This window comes from Vipera ursinii (genome assembly GCF_947247035.1).
Source record: "Vipera ursinii genome assembly, chromosome: 2".
Taxonomy (NCBI): Eukaryota; Metazoa; Chordata; class Lepidosauria; order Squamata; family Viperidae; genus Vipera; species Vipera ursinii.
This window is the reverse complement of record NC_139513.1, coordinates 262,070,137-262,093,545: the sequence shown is the minus strand read 5'-3', so window position 1 is coordinate 262,093,545 and position 23,409 is coordinate 262,070,137. Positions and strand designations below refer to the sequence as shown.

Genomic DNA, 23,409 nt, shown 5'->3' with positions numbered 1-23,409 from the left:
GCGGTGTTGTTTATTTTTTAAAATGGAAAAAGAGGACCTTCCTCCAATAGCAGAGTATCTCTGGTTGGATCCTGCATTATGTTTTCTATTCATTAAGATAATTACGAATGTAAATTTCAACAATTTTTCTATTTCACAGGTGAAGTAAAATCTTTACGTTCTGTTTTATCTCCACCAATATCTAAGTAAGTAATAAGCTTTTTTTATATAGTATGTAAAACCTAGCAAGACTTCCTTGGTTATAAGACTGGAAAATTCATTTGGCAACAAATGTTTAAGTTACATTAGAATTTTTTTGTTTTTATGTGAAATGCAAAATGATTCACGATCTAAGCCAACAATTTCTTGAAAGAAAAATTTGGCAGAATTTGTCTTCCACCAGGTGTCTGGTGTTTTATTTAATTAACAATTAATTAAGGTTCCTCACCATTTCCTGCTTCTTTGCAAGGTCTTCCATGGTCTTATAGAAAGTATCACTCATACCTTTTAAACCATAGTGGGCACTAACAAAATTATTTTAAATGTTTTAATTCATTCTTCTATTTTTAATCCAAATGTTCTCTACAGTCATTCATCAGAGTTTATATATATAAAGTCTTTCACTTTGGTTTTAATATTGACATTAAATAGACAATTTAACTTTCAAGATCTTGGAGTTAAGTTGTTTATCAAGAAATAAACCTTGCATATTGGTTTTAATCTTACTGATTTTTTTAAAATATAAACTTTGCATTTTAAAGGAAGGGAGAGAGGAAGCTTTCATCAAGAATATTTCTTATTTCCATATATTTTATTGATTTTTTTAAACATAGATCACTTAATAGTTGGTAAACAGTGTGTTTGCTGGGTTTACATTTGTAAAGAATAATCATTAACAATTGGTTTCTATAATCCATAATCCATATAGTACATTTAGTTGATTTCCCCTTTTCCACAAAATATCTTCTTTGCAAACCTTGAAATAATACAGTTCTTATTATTTTGATAAATAAAAGTTACATATATGATTTTTCCCCCAGTATAATGATCACGTCAATATAATATTTCTTTTCTATCTAATCATTTTGTTTGCCTCGTCTTATATCCTGTTACAGTCCTTATTTAGATTTGTTTCCCCCATAAAGTTCGAAGTATTCTTGCTGGTTAAGATTTTCTCAACAGTTAATTACATTTAAAGATTTAAATTCATTTTTCCCATATAAACCATCTCAACACTTTTACATTTCTTTAAAGAATAGGTAAAAACAGTAAAGAAAAGGAAAAGAGAGCAAGAGTAAAGAAACATAAAAAGTAAAATACTACTTAATATATATATATATATTCCTCCTAAGCTAATATATATTCATTCCCAAAATTTCTTACTCTTTTTAACCATGATTAAAAATATATTTAATCTTTAAATATTCCATTTAATGTGACTAGTCATCTAATCCTTTAACTCTTATTCAAAACATTTTTTTTCTTTTTTATATATTATAATTTCCCTAAATTTAGACACATTTAATTATCTAAACATTTCCTTCACCTAGGCCATTTCAGCAGTATTATATTACTTATATCAAGAAATAAAATAAAAAGGGGAAAAAGCATACAGTATTATTTAAGGAATTCTTCTCTTTTAGAATGACATATGTATTGAGAATCTTTTCTATTTCTTTAACCATATTCAAACAAATGTTCCTTTTTTAAATATTCTCTTTGGTAGATCCCATCATCTATTTTTTTAATTTTCACTTTGATTTTTTCCTTTGACCAGTATCTTTCTTGATCAATGTGTTTTGCTGAATAAAAAAGTTTTTCCATATATTCATAACTGTTGCTGTAGGTATAAGAAGTAAATTGAATAATTTATGTGAGGCTTTTGCCTTTCCGTGTTTCTTGAAAATGTTTTTCTCCTTCTTTGCTTCTCTTATCACTTCCTTTTTCTCTGATGTTTTCAACATCTCCACATTCCATTTTATCCAATCTGTTTTTTTGTCCTCAGATTTATTTTGTAGTCTTAAGGGATGAGTTGTTTTTTCCATTGCTTGTAAATTTTTCCCCACTAGGATTAAATCATGTTTTCTTACTTTGTTAAGTTCCATCTTTGAATTTTAATTTTATTTTCAGTTTTATGTCCACTTGTCTGCTCCTCCTCTGTTGTTGTTTCCTGGAAGTTTTTTCTGTTGTAAAGTTAACTTAGAGATTGATTTGTGTTTTCAGTTATTTTGGATTTCTTTGTGATTTGAACTCAGTGTTACTTGAATTAATTGCAGTATATGTCTCCTCCTGAGAGGTATTTATGTTTTCTTGGTGTGTTCTGTCTACGTGTCTCTGATCCATGATGCCCAAAAGTTGGAGTTTTCCTTCTTATATACAAAAAGCTTTAGCGTCCCAGTTAAATAGATATTTGTAGTCCAAAGAGTTCAAAAAAGATTTTTTTTCTAAAGTTTAGAGTCTCAGTTAAATAGATATTTGTAATCCAAAGTGTTCAAAAAAGATTTTTTTTCTAAATAATTCTCTTTGTCTTGCAGCCCAGATTGTTGTCTTTTTTTGTCATAGCTGTTCTTTATTATTAAAGCTTTGAAGGTCACAAACACAGATTAGCTTTTCCCAGGTTTTGGCAAGTTCTCTGTGGAAATCATAACTGTCATAATCTTCATTCACCACTAGGTGTCAGCATCTATTTAGTTTTCAATATGAACAATGGTCTTTAAAATGAATCTTAACCATTCAACAATCTTAAACTTCTCCAAAGTTACATTTTAGCTTTCAAGTTTATAAATTTATTTCACTACCATATATTTTGATCCTCCATAGAAATGTTAATTCTCCGCTTCCCTCAGTATAAGGAGGGGGCGGAAGTCGCGCTCCTTCACTTTCAGAGGTATTTTGCTTCTTCCATGTATCATAAATTATTTCCATCGTTCACTTATACATCTATTATTTATTTGTTAATTAAATTTCTATGCTGTCCAAATCACTGGTACAGCAATTTTGGGTGGCTTACAATATAATAAAAGATTAGAAAATTAGAAAAATTGAATGTTGTTAGCTGCGAAGTCGTGTCTGACCCATCGCGACCCGATGGACAACGTTCCTCCAGACCTTCCTGTCCTCTACCATCTTCTGGAGTCCATTAAAGTTCACGCCTACTGCTTCAGTGACTCCATCCAGCCACCTCATTCTCTGTTGTCCCGTTCTTCTATTGCCCTCAATGTTTCCCAGCATTAGGCTCTTCTCCAGTGAGTCCTTCCTTCTCATTAGGTGGTCAAAGTATTTGAGTTTCAACTTTAAGACCTGGCCTTCTAAAGAGCAGTCAGGGTTGATCTCCTCTAAGACTGACTGGTTTGATCACCTTGCAGTCCAAGGGACTCACAGGAGTCTTCTCCAGCACCATAGTTCAAAGGCCTCAATTCTTTGGTGCTCAGCCTTTCTTATGGTCCAACTTTCACTGCCATACATTGCAACTGGGAAGACCATAGTCTTGACTATACGCACTTTGGTTGACAGGGTGATGTCTCTGCTTTTTAGTGTGCTGTCTAGATTTGCCATTGCTTTCCTCCCCAGGAGCAAGCGTCTTAATTTCTTGGCTACAGTCCCCATCTGCAGTGATCTTGGGAGCCCAGGAAAATAAAAAAAATGAATAGAAAAGATTAAATAGACAAGATAAAAACCATGATGATGGGTGGCCTGGGAAGGGCAGTTCTTTTCTATCCAGTCAGTCACCCCCCCGACATAGCAGGCCTCTGTTGAAGCCCCCAGGCCTGTGTTGGGGCCCCAGGCCAAGTGGAAAAGTCAGTTATTTAGGTTGTTCCAGAAGGCTAGGAGTGTAGTGGTGGACCTTGCCTCTGGGAGGAGAATATTCCGGGGGGGGGGGGGGAACAGAAAAGGCTTTTCTGTTGGATCCCAGCCAAAATTTTTACATAGTTTGTGACATAACATTTCAACATGCTATACTATAACTAAAATGGGTTTAATTGTTATTTTATTCTCTATTTTATTTCTCTGTAAGAATTACGAATAATGAGATGCACTTGGATTGTGATGAAAACAGTTGCTTTCTTTGTGCATTGTGTGCAAAATTGTAATAATTTTACATTTAAAAATGATAACTTGATGCTAAATGAAAAAACTTTTTTTCTTCAGGATCCGCAACATAGGTATAATGGCCCACATAGATGCAGGAAAAACAACAACTACAGAGAGAATGTTGTATTATTCTGGTTACACAAGAAACCTTGGAGGTTAGTTGGTGTGAGAGAGAAGAAAAAAATTAAGTGCAGTAATTATTTTTTGTATCAGTTAAAATTATTTTATTTTCTTCACGTTTAAACTTTAAGTCATTGGCATCCTTCAGTCTCGAGAGACTATTTATTTATTTAATTGATTTTATATACCACCCTATTCCCGAAGGACTCAGGGCGGTTTACAGGGCGAATTAAAACAATACAAATAAATACAATTAAAATAGAATTAAATTAAAACTAGCCCTATGGTATCATGCTCTGGGAAGGGGTCCTAAAGTAGCATCTAGTTTGGCTAAAAAGGCCAATTTGAGAGTGGCAGTCCCTTCCTCACTGAGGGCAGATACAATCTGTTCCCTGTCCGGCCCCCAGATTCTGCTGGTTCCGGGACTGCCTCTTTGCCTCAGCCTGCCGCACAAGTGCCTCTTCGAATTGGAGAAGGCCATGCTGTGTCTTTAGCCTCCAAGCTGAACGATTAGAGATCAAGGTTTCCCAGCTGTTGATGTCCATTCCCAAGGCCTTTAGATCCCTCTTGCAGATATCCTTATATCGCAGCTCTTGTCTCCTTCTTGGGCGCTTTCCCTGCACTAGTTCTTCATACAGGAGATCTTTCGGAATCTGACCATCAGCCATTCTCACGACATGCCCAAGCCAGCATAGATGTCGCTGTTTCAATAGTGTATACATGCTAGAAATTCCAGCACATTCCAGGACTGCGCTATTTGGAACTTTGTCATGCCAGGTGATGCGAAGAATACGTTGGAGACAGCGCATATGAAAGGTGTTCAACTTTCTCACTGCAGTACAAGAGTGTGCTCAAGACGCATGCTCTATAGACCTGGATCTTTGTATGTTCAAAATCCTGTATCTCAGATAAACTAGGTATAACTGCAGAAAAATTATTGCCATCTTTGCTATCCCTTTCAAGAGTTCGGTTGGCCAGCTGCCCTTCCTACAAACTTAGAGATGAAGTTTTCTTTAAAGTGTGGAGTCAGCTATCAACACCAAGACAAGGGGCTATCTCTGTGAACTTGCAAAGCTCCCTTCATAGGCTCTGAAATCTATGAGACAGAGAAAGTTCGAATGAAAACTGTTTCTTGCAGATTTGCTAAGACCAGTATCTGACCTGAGCAAATTGCATTATGCTTTAGCATGACCTGTGACAATTAAAATTTAATCTGCTTTTCTGTTTCTTTTCTCTGTCTTCTTTTCCCTCGGGGTTGCATTTTTTTTAGCTTGCAATCTTCATGCTTTTAAAACATGGGATGTTGACAAACACTGCAGCTGTATTGATTTTTCTCTTTTCATCCCCCCCCCAGCTCCCCCTAATCCCTAAGCAATTAAAAATGAGTTTTCAGTATGTATTTATCCTCGGGCAACTGATCACACTACATTTCTTGCACTACTCTAAGAGATAGGTAGTGGTGAAGCTGATGCCATTGTTTTGTAAATCAAAACCATATAGGTTTCCAGTCCAGCTAAGTAATCAGTTGGATCATCAGGTGTTTATAACATTTATTATATTACCAAGAGCTCAATTTATTTGATTAAAAATGTGCTCTTTCTATTAAACAGATGTTGATGATGGTGATACAGTAACAGATTTCATGGCACAGGAACGGGAACGTGGCATTACCATTCAATCTGCTGCTGTCACGTTTGACTGGAAAGGCCATCGAATCAACCTGATAGATACACCAGGTACCACGTCTTAATGCTAACAGCGTGGCAAGCCTTAAGAAAATAATGGCAAAGTGATTTCACTTTTTCAGTTATTTTATTGAGGATTATATTATGCAAGTAAAATTTATGCAGCTACAAAAAGAGATATATTAAAAAAGTAAAAGATGCTGAAAAGGAAAAAAAAAGAAAATGTTCCCCCCCCTCCCAAAAAAAACACCAAAAACAATGCTGTGAGAAGAGTAATGCTGAGAAGAGGGGTGTTTTTTTTCCAGTTTGGACTCCAAACCTTCCTGTGCACACAGCCCCATTTCGGTAGTACATCAGACCTGCAGCTGAATGCGGCTGCAAACTTTGCAGTCTGCTTGATGGGCAAGGATTTGAATGGAACTCGAAACAAGCCTTTTTAGTTTCAAGAAAAGGTGGCATCCCACCCCATTGCTTCCCAAAGCTGCCCTTATTTTCAGAGCAAGATTCCTTCAAACCTTAAGCAATGTGGCTTTGAAAAAACCTTGCATGGCAGCGGGGGCTTCCCATTTAACACCCCTTCGCCACTAGCTTTGCATCCGGTGCAGCACCACCCGTTGCTGCCTCCCCTCTGATAACTCACTTGCTCGCCCGTCTTCCTGGTTCTCCATCCAGTGCCCGCAGCAAGTTATCCCTGCAGCAAATTATCCCTGAGATTTCCTGCAAAAAAAATGATGGCAGCAAGGACTCAGCGGTGGTGAGAAGGCTGCCCCCTGCTGGTTGCATCAAGCCAGGGGCATCAAGTCCTCCCATTCTGACCAGCTGATGCTAATAAAGTTCAGTAGTTCAAAAACCTCCTGTCTCCATGAGTCAAATGTTTCTTTTAAAGTAGCCATCCGGTGCCCTCTAATGTCTAATATTCCAAAGTCTTTTTATCAGTATAAGTAGGTTTATTTCATGAGAGAGAATACCATCAATAAATATCAGAATCTTAAATCAAGTCCATATGAGTCCTTAATCTACTTAAAACTTTCCAAAGCCAACAATAGTCATCCATTTGCTATATATTCCAAAAAATACAAATCATTATAAAACTTTTTTTAAAGAATCAAAGGTCATTCACTCAGTGAGTTCAATAAAACTTGCCAGTCTGAAATTCTCAACCTTTAAAGAAAGCCAAAGAGAAAAATAATAAAGTCCAAAATGATTAAGAGATTAGCCAGGCAAACGTAGTGTCCATATGGGCAACATTAGTGGCTATAAGGACGATGGAATCCCATATCTCCCCGTCGACAGCTGACCGCAAAAACAAAGTTCCTGCTTTTCACAAAAAAAAGCAGCTGTAGGAAGCACAAATGGGTGATTTGACAATTTGTTTTTGCCTTCAGAGAGATTTTAGCCACCCGATTCCTGTAGTTGGGCTCTTTCTCAGCCGCCATGCGTTCCTCTTTTTTAGAGGAATGTCAGTTTGGCATTGGCCTCACTGGAAGTGTCATGCCAAAGTGATTCCAGATGACAGTGAACAGTATAGCTGATTCTTCAGGAAGAGATCAGTCAGCTCAGCACACTATTTTTCTTGGCTTAGCCACCTCCAGGGGCTACGTACATCCTTAAAAACATGCTTTTTAAAAAACAACACCACCTTTTTATTAAAGAGTTTTAAAGTACTAAAAGATAATACTAAGAAACAAAATACTACAAAACAAAACACTTTACCTTTCCATGTGGACTAAACTGTAGGTCATGTGGACTTTACTGTGGAGGTGGAACGTTCCTTGCGAGTGTTGGATGGGGCAGTGGCTGTTTTTGACGCTTCAGCTGGTGTGGAGGTAAAAATTACTCTTTGGTGGCTTTGCTTCATGTCTTGGATGTGGTTAAGGACAAGAACGTAAGGCAAGAGAAAGCAAGACCTTAAGACTTCCTTCCACTAGCTAATGGCTTCCTTCACTTGCATCTTTGCAAAATATAGGCTGGAGGGAAAAATGTTGTGGCCAAAATCTGTCTTGCCTAAAACAACCATATCACGTTGAAGATACAACATAAAGTTATTAAGCATGTAAACAATAAACAATGTATATTTGTGCAAAGCATTGGCACGTAGCTTAGCAGCCCTGCGTAAAAGCAGACCTTATATACCTTTTGTTTATTACATTTCAAGACAAGACAAAGAAAAAGGTAAACGCAATGTAAACTACAGCATAATGAATTGTTTTTGATGAACCCATCTGGACTGCCTTATTATTTATACCTTCTTAGGTCAGCATGGCAGCTATACTTTCTCTCGACATAGGGTCAGTGAATATAAACAATTTGATATACTGGATTCTGGTTCCTACCTGATTCCTCCCCCTGTGATCCTAAGTGTCATACACAAAAATACAGGGAATAATACATCCGAATGGCTGAATACGTGCTGTGGGCAGAACCTGTGTCCAAAAATTCACACTGAATAACAAAAAGGAAATATAGTTCAAGGGTTTGGAAGAAGCACAGCATGTAATTGGTGGAGCATGGTGAAATCGACAGCTTTGATTAAAGATAAGACTGACCAATTTTTTTCTGCCTGGAAGCTACTTTTGGACTTTTTGAGAGAAACTGAAAGAACTGAAATCTTGATTTGAGATCTTGATAATTAGAATTATAATAATAATGTAAACTATTGTTAACTTTAAACTAAGAGTTAGATGTATTTTTATATCTACTGGAGGAAGTCTGAGGCCATTCTGTTTTTCTTTACTTTGACTTTTAATGTAACTCTTATCTTGCTTTCAGTTTGACTTTTCTTTCTTTTAAGTTCCTTCTTTTTTGCTTGTTTACTTTTTATTCATATTTTTTTAAATTTAATAAAAATACGTTAAAAAACAAGGAAGAAGTACAGTGTGACCAGACCTGTTGAATTTCAAGCATCCTAAGCATTCCCATTCTACAGAGAGATTCAGCTTTCACAGGGACAAACTCGTGTTACTTTTAACTTTTTTCTCTCCAGTTCAAAACAGGTGTTCAGCCTGGGTTTTTCTTTTCTTTTTATGGGGGAGGTGATGCACATGTATACAAGCACAAAGGTCATGCAGCTGAGAGTTAGGTGAAACAACTTACACATCACCCATTTCCCTCTACAAGTACTTACAAAACTTTCCCCTGTACAGAACCGCATCTTTTAGGAACTGTTATGAGGCATAATCAGCCAGTTCCAATTTTTGCAGACCATTGTGCTGCAAATCCTACAGAATGGACTATTTATACCCAGATCTAAGAGGGCATTATCTATGTGGCAGCAGAAGAAATGTTGTCCTGGATTTAATCACAGCCTTTTAACCCCAGTAATAGCTACCAATAAGACACCTCTTGGAATTTGCCAGCAGGACATAACCTATCTTTGTGTCTTTCCACAGTAATTGGAAAGTATACATCTCTTGAGTGTTGTATTTAGATAAGCAATGCTACTGATAAGACATGGCTTTTTAAAAAAGTGATCAAAAATTTCTGTTCTTTAGCACAACCAGTGCCATGATTTATTACAATTAATCTTTGCTGATTTAATTTCTAATATGACATGAAATATTCCCTCTTTTCATCTCATTTATCCTTAGGTTTTGTATTGTATTGCCCGCTTCCTCTCTCAAATTTTTCAACCTTTTCTCAAAGTTGGGATTCTTTAACCCTACAGTTATTCATTTTTAATTCTTTGCATCTACTTGTCTCCTGCAGTCTGCATACACTTCCTACTTTCCTTATGTTAGTCCCTAGGTCTGTGGTGGCGAACCTATGGCACGCGTGCCACAGGTGGCACGCAGAGCCCTCTCTGTGGGCACGCGTGCTGTTGCCCCAGTCCTGGGCCTTCAGTTGGGTTTTATAAAACCTTTTCGCTTTAGGCCTCCACCGCTGTGTGCAAAAAAAAAAAAAGGTTCAATCAATCATTTTCAACTTCTCGCGGGAAAAAAAAGATCTCACAAAGTTGGAATTGATTGATTGAACTTTTTAGTCCCACCCGGTCTGCCGTTACCACCGCAGCCACGCCCACCCAATGGGCCATGCCCACCCAATTGATCACACCCACCCAATGGGCCACACCCACCCGGCACCCGACAATACATAAGTGGGTTTTGGGTTGCAGTTTGGGCACTCGGTCTCTAAAAGGTTCGCCATCACTGCCCTAGGTTTTCCAGTAAATTCCATCTTATTGCCAATTTCATGAGTAGAAGCACAGTTTTTTTTCTTTGTATATCATAGAAATAAATATTTGAATGTTTGTAAGGGACAGAAAACTGCCACTGAACAAGTGATTAATGCTGTATATATTTTTGCTTAGGCACAGTCTCTGACGGTCTGGAGGCAAGCAGACAAACATCATATACCTAGAATTTGCTTTTTAAACAAGATGGACAAACATGGAGCAAGGTACTAAAAATAACTTATTTTTTCAGGGCAGAGAAACAAAGGACTGTAAAAATGTGGAATGATAGGCTATTACGGAATCTTATAGCTTAATAACTAATCAATCTTATAATCAATAACTAAAGAGCCATGGTAGTACAGTGGTTAGAATGTAGTATTTCAGGGTAACTTTGCCCACAGGCTAGAGTTCGATCTTGACAGGTTCAAGGTTGACTCAGCCTTCCATTGTTCCGACGTTGGTAAAATGAGGACCCAAATGGTTGCGGCAGTATGCCAATATTGTAAACCACTCAGAGAGTGCACTAAAGCACTATGGAGCAGTATATAAGCTTAAGTGATATTACTACTTAGAGTTACAATTTTGTAACTCTGTACACTATATACTTTATAGACATACATACATACACACACAAACACATACTTGTATATATACACATAACCAACAAATATGTCATCGAGGTCCCACCAAAGAAGCTTACTAATGAAAGCCTACTCAATTACTTTTTGTTTGGACAAATTATCTTCTGTAGGGTTATCATCTGTATACATTCTGATAGACTTAACTGTTGAAATTGGCATTAGCATGGTTTTCATTAAACATAATATTTCATACTATAAAGGTTCATTTGTTTCTTATAGTTAATTTTAAAAAATGACAGTTCAATGGATAGAGTTAACTGGTGAATGAATTATTTTAAATCTTGTGTAAATGTCTATGTTAATCATCCAGGTCATGGTTGTCCCAAATAAAAATAAGAAACTATTATTTGGCCATAATGCTTGCACAAGATTTTCCCCAAAGGTGCTTTTTCCAAAAGACAATTGTTTTTTCTTGTTTTTTTCCTGTTGAAAATATTTCGCTTCTGAACTGTAAAAGCTTCTTTAATGAGCAGTGAAATATTTTCAAAGGGAAAAAGAGCAAATTCCATTTTTTTCAGTTTTTTGGAAAAAGCACCTTTGGGGAAAATCTTGTGTAAACATTATAGCCAAATAACCATTTCTTATTTTTATTTTTATAGCTGTTGTATCACCTTGGAATTTGGAGAAGAGAGTTACTGGTTAAAGAAATGTAATTGTTCTGTCTAAAACAGTAATCTTTTGTCTTTAGTTTCATCCATTCAGTTGAGAGTATCGAGCAAAAGTTGAAAGTGAAGCCTTTACTTCTACAGGTAATTTTAGGAAGAGATTAATATTTATAAATTATTTATAGGTAGCCCTAGTTTAGCAACTGCCTTGTTTAATGACTGTTTGCAGTTACACAGTGATGGAAAAGTAACTTCACAACATCCTTATGTTTATGACCTTTGGAGGTTGATAAAGCAAAGGAAAGCTGAATAAAATCATAAGTACAGTCATGGTTTCATTTAGAGACCATTTCACTTAAGTGAGTTGCCAATCCCAATTGTAATGCTAAATGAGGTTTACTTATTACTACTTTATAGTTTGCATTATGGCTGGATTATAAAATTTGTGGCATAATACTCAATTATACATCTCAACATTATGCTAAACTAAGAGATGCCATAAATATACTATCCAAATGTCTAGAGATTTTCTGGGTCTGCATGGGGAGGGCAGACTCAGGTTCTGCCAAGACTGAGTGTCTGTGGAGTTTGGGGCCCCTTAGATGTGGGAATTCTATGTGACATTTGGATGGGGTTGTACTTCTCCATTTAGAATTGATATGCACTGTGGGCAGGGCTTTTTTTCTCATAGAACGCTCAGAACGGAGTTCCGGCACCTTTTTTGGATGGAACCTTGTAGGGTAGGCAAGGCGGGTTGTATGACATGTGTGAGTTCCGGCACCTTTTTCTTTTACAAAAAAAGCACTGACTGTGGGTGTTGTCTTGGACTGACAGCTCCTGCTCAAAGAATAGATAGTATCAGTGGCCAACAGGCTTTTGCACAACTTCACCAGTTGTGTCTGCCCACCTCGATTGACAGGCACTTCAGACAATCAAGTTCTAGTTACCCCAGAGTTCTGTTATTGCTATGCTGTTTACATGGGACCTACTCAGAAGCTACAGTTGGTTCAGAATGTAGTGGCATGATTGTGTGGACTTGCCTCTGTATTTGAGGGACCATTTGTCTTCCATAGTTTCTGCCCGTCTGAAGATCAGGCAATTGAGGTGTTTTGGGTCGCTTCAGTTGAACCATGCCATCCTTAGACTCAGGAAGCATTCTTTCTCTGTTGCTGTGCCTGCTGTGCCACGTACCTCTTTAAAAATGTAATTGATGGAGTATGTGGAGGCCTAATAGTATTTTTAATGGGATATGGTTGTTTCTTGACTTCAGATTCTTAATAAATAATATTTGATGTTACTTTGCTGCTACTGTGCTTTACCTCACTGACACTGGCAGTTTTTAATATGTTTTTTGTACAGTTGCCGATTGGAGAGGCAAAGTCTTTTAGAGGAATAATTGATGTGGTGAACAAGGACCAAGTGATGTGGAATGCTGTGACTGGATTGGATGACGGAAAGACTTTTCAGCAGAAAGCCTTGGCAGAAGCTGGCGATCTTAACTTATTAAGAAATGCCAATGATGCAAGACATACCTTAATAGAACAAGTAAAGTTCTAAAGTAAATACGTAAAAAATACATGAAAATTTAATTTAAAAGTATTGGACACCCTTCAAATGTGTGGACTTTAGCTCCCAGAATTCTCAACAAAAGCCTTCTTGATTAGAGAATTTGGGAAATCAGTGCACACACACTTGGAGAATAAATAAATCGGGGAAAAGCTGATCTGGAAATAATGAAACACTAGCCAGAGAGGATGGGCTGCGTTTAATTGAGCTTGCTGTACAGTGTCAGATGTACAGCTACTTGAGAAAATAAATTTGGGTAGTTAGTGATTAGAAGCGGCACATTGAGAACAATATATATTTGCTATAATCAAATAATGAAAATAGTGCTGTGTTCTCATTTGTGATTAGAGAGTTCTGGGGTGTGTATTGTTAAAATCTTAATTGCTCCTATGATGGTGGCAAGCATTTGCAATACCCTTAATGCAAATTATCATTTAATTAGCTCAAGTTGCTCTGAATGGCATAAAATATATCATCCTTTTCAGCCTCATTCAACTACTTAATGATTGAACAGATTTCAATCCCAATTCCTCTAGTCCTAGTCTTGTAGCTAGTCTTATTTCTTGTACCATATTGACTCTCCAGCATTATTTTAATATAAATTGATTGTTGTGAGTTGCCCAACAACACTGACAGTTGCTTATAATATAATGCACAATAATATACATGTTTCATTCATTATTATCCAGTGTAAACATTACATGCTAATTTAGTAGCCCTTGATATGATTGTAGTGTGCCTGCCCTTTATGGTTGCAAGTTGTGATGCTGGTTAAGCGAGGCAGCCATGTAATTGCCTTACTTAACAATCCCCATCTCTGCTCTGCCAAATGTGGTCATGAAGGGGAGCATGGGGTGCCTCAGGAGTTGGGAGGCCCTGAGAGGCCTAGTGCAGACTTGGGCCTTCTGCCCTGGGCCTCCCAAGCCTTCTCTGCCTCCAGAAACTTCTCACCCCTCAGGGTCCCTGAAGATGTTGGACTTTCTTTCCTACTCTATTGGGTCCTCGCAGGCCTTGGGCCTCATTTCCCACCCCACTGGCTCTCCAGAGGACTTGGGGCTCTTTCCTACCCCCCTGGGCTCTACATCCTCCTGTTCATCCCCTTATCACCACTCACTCACCTTCTGCAGACGTTTTAGAAGCTCTGGAGATTGCGTTGGGGAAGAAGAGCAGACTGCTTCAACCCCTGACATTCCCAGGCCTCATGGCTTTGTCCGGGAAGCCCGTACCATTTTTGAAGGGCTGCAATGAATCCCACCTTTTTCATTTTCATCCGTTTTAGCTCACATCAAACTAAGACAATGCTGTTTGGTGATGTCTCCACTGAAAAATTCCCCCTGCCCCCTTGTGAAATATCCTAAGATACGTTACTATTTTGGTCATTTTATTTATTTTATTTGAATCAATTTTGGGTGCTATGGGCACCTTTGACACATATAATATATCCCATGTCTCTTTAGGTGCCATGATGCTGACCTCTTGTTGTAAGAGATTTGTAACTGTAAGCTTAAGTAAGGAAGATACTTTTAGGCTAGCAGTTATGGGAATTCATATTTTCACATTGTTAAATTACATGACCTTTATTTCTTAATTTCATTAACAAGCAAGCAGATCTAAGATAAATAATGTGAAATGTTAATCATTTGGAAATGCATTATCTTTTAAAGGTTGCAGACCTGGATGATGAATTTGCTGAATTGGTCCTTGGAAAATTCAGTGAGAGTTTTGATTCATTACCAGCTGATGAGGTCTGTGCCTTGACTCATTCATCATGTAAACTGGATTTTATATATGAAAATATCCCTGTGTTGAAAAAAAAAGCCACTAGAGTTTGGTCAATAGAGTTGGTCATTGCTCACAGTTAATAACCTGAGGGTAGACAAAATAAAATGCTTTCTTTGCATAAAAATGCTCAAGTTTGTGGTAACCAAATGTAGTCATAATGATTAGTGAGAAATAATAGGGAATTGAACCAGATTGGATTGCAGGATGTGCTCTGTATGGCAAAAGGAAATCTAAGTTGGATTTTCAGTGTCAATTAACTGCTTAAGCCACCTTTCTGGATCAAATCCTCTGAAGTGGGTATTAAGCTAGCTGAGGAATGAAATGTCGTTATATTTGAGAATTATTACAAAAGATAAAATCTACTACCCACTCTGCTTTCAAATTGACAAGTTATTGTCAGTATTTCAGTCTTGTTAAAAAATCAGATTGAAACAACACAAAATGGTTCACAGAAAGTTTGGATTTGCAATATGTCTAAGAGCCCATGACGTTTGAACATAAGGAGACATTTGCAAGTGGTTTGAGTGCTTGTTGGAGGAGTGGTGCAAAGCTTAACTACTGGTCAATTATTTCAAGGCATGCAAACATCCTTAAAGCAGCAAGTTAGAAGTATAATAGTGTAAAGCAGGGGTCCCCAACCCCAGGTCCGTGGACCAGTAACGGGCTGTGGCATGCAAGCAACCTGTCCGCACAAACAAAGCCCCATCGGCAGGATGCAGGCAGCACACAAAACCATGCACTCTCCAGTCTGTGGAAAAACCTCTCTCCAAGGAACTGGTTCCTGGTGCCCAAAAGTTTGGCGACCTCTGGTGTAAAGTGTGTGTGACATTAGATATACAGCACTTCTAGCTGAATTCATAAAAAAGAGGGTTTTTTCCTTCAACTTGAATAATTATGTGGTGGCCTTCTTTGTAAAATGTATTTGCTGTTATCCTCCTGGGTTATTTTTCACATTTCATGAACTGATGGATGGTTTGCTTCTTCATGCACAAGGGGGAGATTTGGAAGGAGAGGTGCAGTGACTCCACATATCTGAATGTGGAAGAGGATATTTGTGAGTTTAATGTCACTTTCCACACAAGTTAGTTCAGAATATCTGAATAAAGAAGCCAATTTTGTAATTTTGTTGCTGACTTGTTTAAAAATGATCAGAGTCACTTTTAAATCGTCATCTTCACTTCTTACGTAACAAACAACCCACCAGAGAAGAGAGGACTGCATTGTGCTACTGGTTTTTGGCTCAGATTTGTTCATGTTGTCTCAGTGGCTAGCAAACTGAGCCATTCATTTCCTAGCAGCTGATACTACAATCCAGCTGATAGCTTGAGAAGAAATTAGTCTACGACAGGGGTAGGCAACCTCGGCTCTTTTATGACTCATGGACTTCAACTCCCAGAATTCCTGAGTCAGCTGCGCTGACTCAGGAATTCTGGGAGTTGTAGTCCATGAGTCATAAAAGAGCCGAGGTTGCCTACCCCTGGTCTAGGAGAAGTGTTCAGTGACTAATAAATACCATATAATTATATCAATCTGTTTTAAGTGCCCATGAACATAACAGATATAAAACTGAAATAATAACAAACAATAATGCCAAGCAATAACCAATTAGTATAACTAAGAAGTGGAATAGGCAGATACCCACCTGCAATTGCACCTACTTTGATTTGTTGTTAATTTTTTTGAGTCCATCAGTGTAGCCAGCCATATATTTTTCATATTGTGTTGAATTTTAAGTATGCATTTGTTTAAAAAAAATAACTTTTTTGTATTTTCTGTAGCTACAGGCTGCAATACGAAGAGTAACCCTGGCTCAAAAAGCAGTGCCTGTGTTTTGCGGAAGTGCATTGAAAAATAAGGGTGTTCAGCCCTTGTTGGATGCGATCACCAAGTATTTGCCTGCACCAGATGAACGCAGCTATGATTTCTTGTGAGTATGAAGACGTAATTTCATTTGATCAAAAATAAGCAAAATTGGTATGGCAAAGAAATTTAATATTTTAATGGAGGGGGCAACTAAACTGAATTTTTGAGAATCAGGAATATGGAAGATGTGTGCAGGTGACTTGCTACAAATGCAGTGTATTGTTATTTTGTTAGAGGCAGCACACAGCTAAGGATTCCAGGAAGCCCAATCTATAGAAAGATAAATCATGTCTTTAGGCCCTCCCTCCACTTAGCATTTCAGTGTGATTAAGGAAATACAAATAATATGTCTTCAATTCCAGTAAAACCCCTCAATTATCAGTAATTATGGTGCTTTCAGTGAATGGATCTGTTGCTAAATGCTAAGTATTTTTTTCATGTCATGATTCCTAGGATGATTAGGTGGGCTGGCTGGTTTATTTATTGACTTACTTGATTTATTTATTTTCCAGGCCATGGTATAAAGATGATCTATGTGCTCTGGCATTTAAAGTTCTTCATGACAAACAGCGTGGACCATTGGTTTTTTTGCGCATTTACTCTGGCACAATGAAGCCTCAATCAGCAGTTTATAATATTAACAAAAATTGCACGTGAGTTAAAAGAATGGGTTGGTGGCGAGAAAAGGCAGATGAGCTTAAATAAGTGGGTATCTCTGGGTGACTAAAGCCTAACCAGAGCCAACCATTGCAGAGAGAGAATGAGTCGCCTGCTCCTGCCTTTTGCTGATCAGCAAATAGAAATCACTTCTCTATCCGCTGGCAACATTGCCCTGACTGTGGGGTTGAAACAGGTAAAAAAAAAACAACCTATGATCTTTCAAACTTGGTATTTTGTCAAAAGGAAAAAGCTACATCAGGATTAGTTTATGGAATCAAAACCATTTTGCTGATTTAATGAATAAACTTGTCCACTCAAAAATTTCCTGAATGTGGTGCCCTTCAAATGCATAGAGACTGTAGCTCCCAAATTCTCAGCCATAGGCATTTAATGGCTTATGTGCTTTCAGGCTATGGAAAATGTCTACTCATACATGGAATAGCATTTGACATTTTTCTAGAGCAAAATAATATGTGGAAATCTTCACAAAGGTTTTCTTCCATTTTTAAAAAGTGCTGCTGGCAGTGCAAATCAGAGGATTAGATGGCCTTGTCTTTTAGCTGGAAAAAACAAATGTTGGATAGCCAGTTAACATTCAGTGCTTTTTAATGAGAAACACCAATGGTGTGCTGGCAATTCACTATGCATTGTTGTTTGGCTTGCATTAGAGCGCCACTGGTGACACCGTTGTTTCTTCAAAAGCATCTGCAGTGGCTGCAGCACGTCGAGCTGGAAGAAATGTGGCATCGGTGCATGGTCAAGCTAAAGAAGTACAGAACCTCCTGTTAGCTGGCATTGAGGTTCCAGAGCCAGTCTTTTTTTGTACAATAGAGCCACCTTCCATCGCCAAACAACCAGGTGCAACTCAGATTCTGAAATATGAGAGCTATGCTTGTAATCTTTGCATGGCCCTAAAGAAATGGGATTATGTGTTGTTTATTAGTAGGCGCAAAAATATATTACAGATGAACAGTATTCTTATCTAGACCATGCCTCCAGTTGTTAGATGATTTGAGAGTGTATGCAATCCTGTTATAGTTCTCTAGTAGAGAAGTTAAAGTCATTAATTCAGATTACTTGAAGTGATCATAGTCAGCAACTGAATGCTGGTTGAAAGACTTTGGAACGAGGAAGATTTGCTGCAGCTTTTGAAGATCAGAAGTGCAAGAGTCCCTTATTTTTTTACTGATGAACAAGAAAAGGGGTCAAGGAGAAAAAAATATCTTACATGTTGTTTTATAAGTGATGATTGACAGAACAGCTTTATGGTCTTTAAAAAGAGAAGAAAAAGGGAAAAAGAATGGAAGAGATAAACATAATGTAGCTTTTTCTCCCTGGCTTGCTTTTCAGTCTCCTAAATTTTGAAACATTGTCTTTCCTTCCATGAAGATTTTGGCCTGCAGTTTGGAAATCAGAATATTTTAAAAGAATAGAATTAAGATTATTAATTATTGGTTTGGAAAGGAAGCCCCAGTCTAGTATGCTGCTACATTAACTTTGGAAGAGTTGAATAACGTATTGGTAATATCACATCTTTTCTCGAGAGCTGTCTCTTCTTACTGCTGTTATTCTCCGCGAGGGTACAACAGTCAATTTCACCACAGCACTGTAGAACTGCATGCCAGGATTCCCCACCAGGGACTCTTGTTGAGTCCCTGGGCAACTGTGGTACAGAAGAAGAAAAGGACCACAGTTGTGTTCTCTGTACCTATTATAATCAATTATTTGCTCCAGATCTGGATCAAGCATTGATTTGTCTGCAGCGTGAGGATCCAAGTCTGAAAGTTAAGATCGATGCTAATACGGGACAGGTAAGCTTTACAAAGTTTATTATTATTATTATTATTAAACTTTGGTGCTCTTAAGATGATGAAGGATGAACCCCATGTAGGCCCCCCTCTCCTTTTTTATGGTCCTCCTCCTCCTCCTTCCTTTCAGATGACACTGCTGAAATCAGTGGAATAAATTTTGGAAAGTTTTGCTAAATACAAAGGATCTTTTCTATTGTATGCTGCCTAGAGTCATTTAGGTGAGATGGACAGTGTAGAAGTGTGATTGATTGATTGATTGAACAAACCAGTACGATCACTTTCTGCTCTTTTTCTGTATCTATTTTATACCCCACCCATCATCATCCCAAAATAGAGCCTAGAGCCTCTAGTGACATCACCACGTAACATTTACATTTCCTGTAGCCTTTGGAAGGAGCAAAAGTTTCAACTATAGCTGCAGTTTGCCTGCCTATTCTAACATTTATGATTCATTGTTTATGCTGATATCCATATTGGCATATGCAACTGGAAGGAGGTTCCCAGCTTGCCTTACCATTGCAGCTGTAATTATTCCCAGCAAATCTGTATGCAAGAAAGAACTCTTTGAAAATGGGTAGAGACTGTTTTCCTCAAAATCACTGCCAAAGCATTTTGCTGTCTGTATTACACTCCTCTCTTGTCTGCCTGGCTTTAAAATCACTTTGAAAAATGAACAGCATGCTCCAGGCTTTGATGATACTATTTTTATAAATATTTTTGCTAGACAATTCTTTGTGGCATGGGAGAACTACACATTGACATCATTCATGACCGAATCAAACGTGAATACAAACTGGAGACTTACCTTGGACCTCTTCAGGTTGCTTATCGAGAAACAATCCAAAACTCAGTTGAAGCTTCAGGTACATTAAATGTCATAGACCTGCAAAGGAAAGACTTAAATCTGATGGCTAATTAATGTTAATGCTAAATTGATTATTTGAACTTTGTGTTTTATATATTACTCGATTTTATTACAGATACACTGGACAGAACAATAGGAGAAAAGCGACATCAAGTGACGGTTGAGTTGAGAATAAAGCCATGGGAGGGAGAGATGCCAGCAATAGCACCAGTCATTGAGTATGCAGAAAGTATCAGTGACTTACTTCATCCTGACCTTCGTGAAGCTGTAGAAAATGGAATTTCAACCTCCTACCTTCAAGGTAAGAGTTATTTCAGCAAATGTTTTGAAGGTACTATATTTGAATTGTTTGAAGAAATTGAGATTTTGTTGTTGTTAAGTGTGCCTATAAAGAGCAAGGCTGTCAGACAGAAATTTGCACCTGTCCTCTGTTCCCTTTTTTAACTAAAGATGCAAATAAATGAAACTGCTAGAGAGAACAGTTGCAGCTTTTCTCTGTTTTTATTAGTAAAGTGGCCCTGAGGTGTTCAGTCTGCAGTCTGCAAAATATCTTTGAAAAGAAACATGATGATGCCATCTGAACAGGTTAAATTGTCATCTGCATGGTTGATTCAATGTAAAATTTTAATGTGTTACTGATATTTCATGTTGTAGGACCACTTATGGGATACCCAGTTCAAGATGTAGCAGTCACTGTCCGGTCAGTAGCTACAAATGCTGATACATCACTAACTATGGTTTCTGCATGTGCTTCTCGTTGCCTGCAAAAGGTATGAATCAAATAATCTTATACAGACCAAGTAGTAAATGTTTTGACCTTCTGAAGTTCTCTTTGAATTGGCATCATAACAAAGCTGTTGATGATATTTGTTTTCCTATATTCAGAAATGGTGAGACGGATCATGATGATGAAGATGCATATTTTCTGTTTGAAGTTGCTGCTTTAAATCAAAATATTTTGTAAGCTGCATTGGGAATACTTCCTTTAGAAAATGGCATTTCATTAATAATGTTTTTACTTCTGTTATCGTTCATAATTTGTTGATATGAAATATTATTTTATGTATAGCCTTCATTTCAGGCTGATTTTCTGATGCAAATTGGTACAGCATTAAGCAGATTGATGTTGAAGATTTGTCTTAGGAAAATTGTAATTTTATTTCTTAGGCTTTAAAGAACGCTGATAAACAAGTCCTGGAGCCTGTCATGAACTTGGAAGTGACCGTGCCTGGAAACTATGTTGGTGTAGTACTTGCAGATCTTGCACAGAGGAGAGGCAACATAAAAGACATCCAAGGTCGCCTAGACAACCAAGTTGTGATTGCAGCTGTCCCCCTAGCAGAAATGATGGTATGTGTGAAAGTGGCAGGAAACTAAAGTTGCATTTTGTGGATTGTGAACACTGGGGAGTACAGGTAGTCCTTGACTTACGGCCACCATTGATCCCAAAACTTATGTTGCTGAGTGAGTTTGCTCCATTTTATGATCTTTCTTGCCATAGTTGTTAAGTGAATCATTGCAGTTCTTAAATTAGTAACACAGTTGTAAAGTGAATCTGGCTTCAGAAGGTTACAAAAGGTGATCATCACATGATCCTGGGGCACTGCAGTGGTCATAAATATGAACCAGTTGCCAAGCATCTGAATTTTGATCATGGGGGTGTTGCAATGAATAAGTGTGAAAAACTGTCATAAGTCACTTCTTTCAGTGTCATTGTAAGTTTGAGCAGTCACTGAACTGCTGTAAGTTGAGGACTACCTGTACTTTACAGCAGGGGTCCCCAACCTCTGGTCTGTGGACCAGAGGTTCGCGGCATACCAGAAACCGGTCTGTGGAAACAAGTGAAGCCCCATCCGCAGGATGCAGGCAGCATGCAAAACCACGACCTCTCCAGTCTGCGAAAAAACTTCTCTCCACGGAACCAGTCCCTGGTTCCCTAAAGGTTGGGGACCTTTGCTTTACAACAAACCTGAAAAATTGAGTACAGATGGCAACATGTCTTGGTGCCTGGAGGTTGTGGGGTTTTGGATGATGACAAGAGGCTTCAGCTCCGCTCAACCAGGGCAAGACTGAGTGGCTTTGGGTTGGGGGCTACTGGATCTGTGAATTTACTACCTTTAGTTCTGGATAGGCTGGCACTGTCCCAGACTGACCTGGTGTGCAGTCTGGGGGTCTTTCTAGGGCAGGGGTGTCAAACTCAATTTCATTGAGGGCCGCATCAGCATTGCAGTTGCCCTCAGGGGGCCGGGTGGGTATGGCCAGGGTGGGCGTAGCCTACTGAGTGGGCGTGGCTAGAGTGTGTATGGCCTACTGGGTGGGCGTGGCTCTACGTCGTTCGCATCAAGGGGGCCTATGGGGTCCTGGGCAGGAGTGGGACAGATCTGAGGGTCTCTGGCAGAAGGTGGGCCAGTGCCAAGGCAGTGGGGGCCGTTCCCTCACTGTTTCCAGGATGGCTTCGTGGGCCACATGAAACCACTTCGTGGGCCGGATCCGGCCCCCAGGCCTTGTGTTTGACATGTCTGTTCTAGGGGGTCATGACTGCTGCTCGATGAGCAGGGGCTGGTCATGGCTTGGAGGATCTTTGCACAACTTTGAATTGTGTGCCAGTTGCACCTGTTCCTAGATCAGAAGGCCCTATGCTCAATTACTCAATTATCCTGACCATCTCCTGTATGGATTACTATAACACACTGTGTCTGGGACTGCCCTTGAAGAGCATCCAGAAACTTCAGCTGGTACAAAATGTGGTGGTGTAGGGAGTTATTTGCACAACTAGATTAGGATCTGTTACATTTCTGCTCTGTGAGTTGCATAGGTTACCAGTTTGCTTCTGGGTTCACTTTAAAGGGCTAGTAAAGTTTCATAAAGCCCTACACAGCATGGGGCCAGATTATTTGAGGGACTGTCTTTCCCAATTACATTTACCTGTCCCACATATTTCTAATGTGATTTTTGTTGTTTTTGGTTATTTTGCTGGATTCTTTTATGTTTTTAACTATGTATGCCGCTCAGAGATACATGAAACGAGTGGCTATATAATTAGATATCATTTTGGGTTCGAAGAATACATGCTGTTGTGCAGTTCATCTGTGAACATGGAGGGGGCTCTGCAGACACAGTCTAGAAATGCAGAGTCTAGCACAATGGGGGGTTTGGAAGTTTATTGTTACAGTATCTGTCAGTATTGATCTGTGATGCCATTCACTGTTTTTCTTAAGTTTTTTTTGGCAGTGCCTATCTTCAAAACTAGTGTAGGCTTTGTAGCACAGGGCTTGCCAGCAGATTCTGGCAGCACCACAGCCTCTAGTTTCCTTGGCTGGATGTCACAGTTGCGTAAATACAGCAGTATTCCCTTTGCAGCCTCTTTTTAGTCCTTGTGTAGATGCCCTCAAAGTCTCTCTCCCATTTTCATTTCACCATGGAGCAACTGGCGAGGTATGTGGTGGTCATACATTCTGATATATAAATTTACCAAGTAAATAAGAATATTTTTATTTTGAAATAGTAAATGCTTAGATCCCAAAGTCAGAACAAAGCACTCTCTTTTGCTCCAGCCTCAAAACAGAACT

General features: G+C 38.4%; 1 protein-coding gene across 3 annotated transcripts in view; it reads left to right on the top strand.

Annotated features, from left to right (window-relative positions):
* The window catches only part of GFM2 (GTP dependent ribosome recycling factor mitochondrial 2), a 31,167-nt gene that overhangs the window by 6,343 nt on the left and 1,415 nt on the right, over window positions 1–23,409 (top strand). For 2 of the 3 annotated variants that reach the window (XM_083352003.1, XM_083352005.1), the window contains 17 exons: window positions 140–185; window positions 4,129–4,226; window positions 5,802–5,927; window positions 7,614–7,702; window positions 10,183–10,271; window positions 11,377–11,437; window positions 12,653–12,838; window positions 14,524–14,604; window positions 16,420–16,568; window positions 17,017–17,157; window positions 17,258–17,357; window positions 17,833–18,022; window positions 18,899–18,975; window positions 19,700–19,838; window positions 19,956–20,141; window positions 20,495–20,610; window positions 21,008–21,190. In XM_083352003.1, coding sequence (XP_083208129.1) covers window positions 140–185; window positions 4,129–4,226; window positions 5,802–5,927; window positions 7,614–7,702; window positions 10,183–10,271; window positions 11,377–11,437; window positions 12,653–12,838; window positions 14,524–14,604; window positions 16,420–16,568; window positions 17,017–17,157; window positions 17,258–17,357; window positions 17,833–18,022; window positions 18,899–18,975; window positions 19,700–19,838; window positions 19,956–20,141; window positions 20,495–20,610; window positions 21,008–21,190 — 2,057 coding nt within the window. The remainder of the gene's footprint in view (window positions 1–139; window positions 186–4,128; window positions 4,227–5,801; window positions 5,928–7,613; window positions 7,703–10,182; window positions 10,272–11,376; window positions 11,438–12,652; window positions 12,839–14,523; window positions 14,605–16,419; window positions 16,569–17,016; window positions 17,158–17,257; window positions 17,358–17,832; window positions 18,023–18,898; window positions 18,976–19,699; window positions 19,839–19,955; window positions 20,142–20,494; window positions 20,611–21,007; window positions 21,191–23,409) is intronic. The other variant, XM_083352004.1, reaches the window with a different exon arrangement.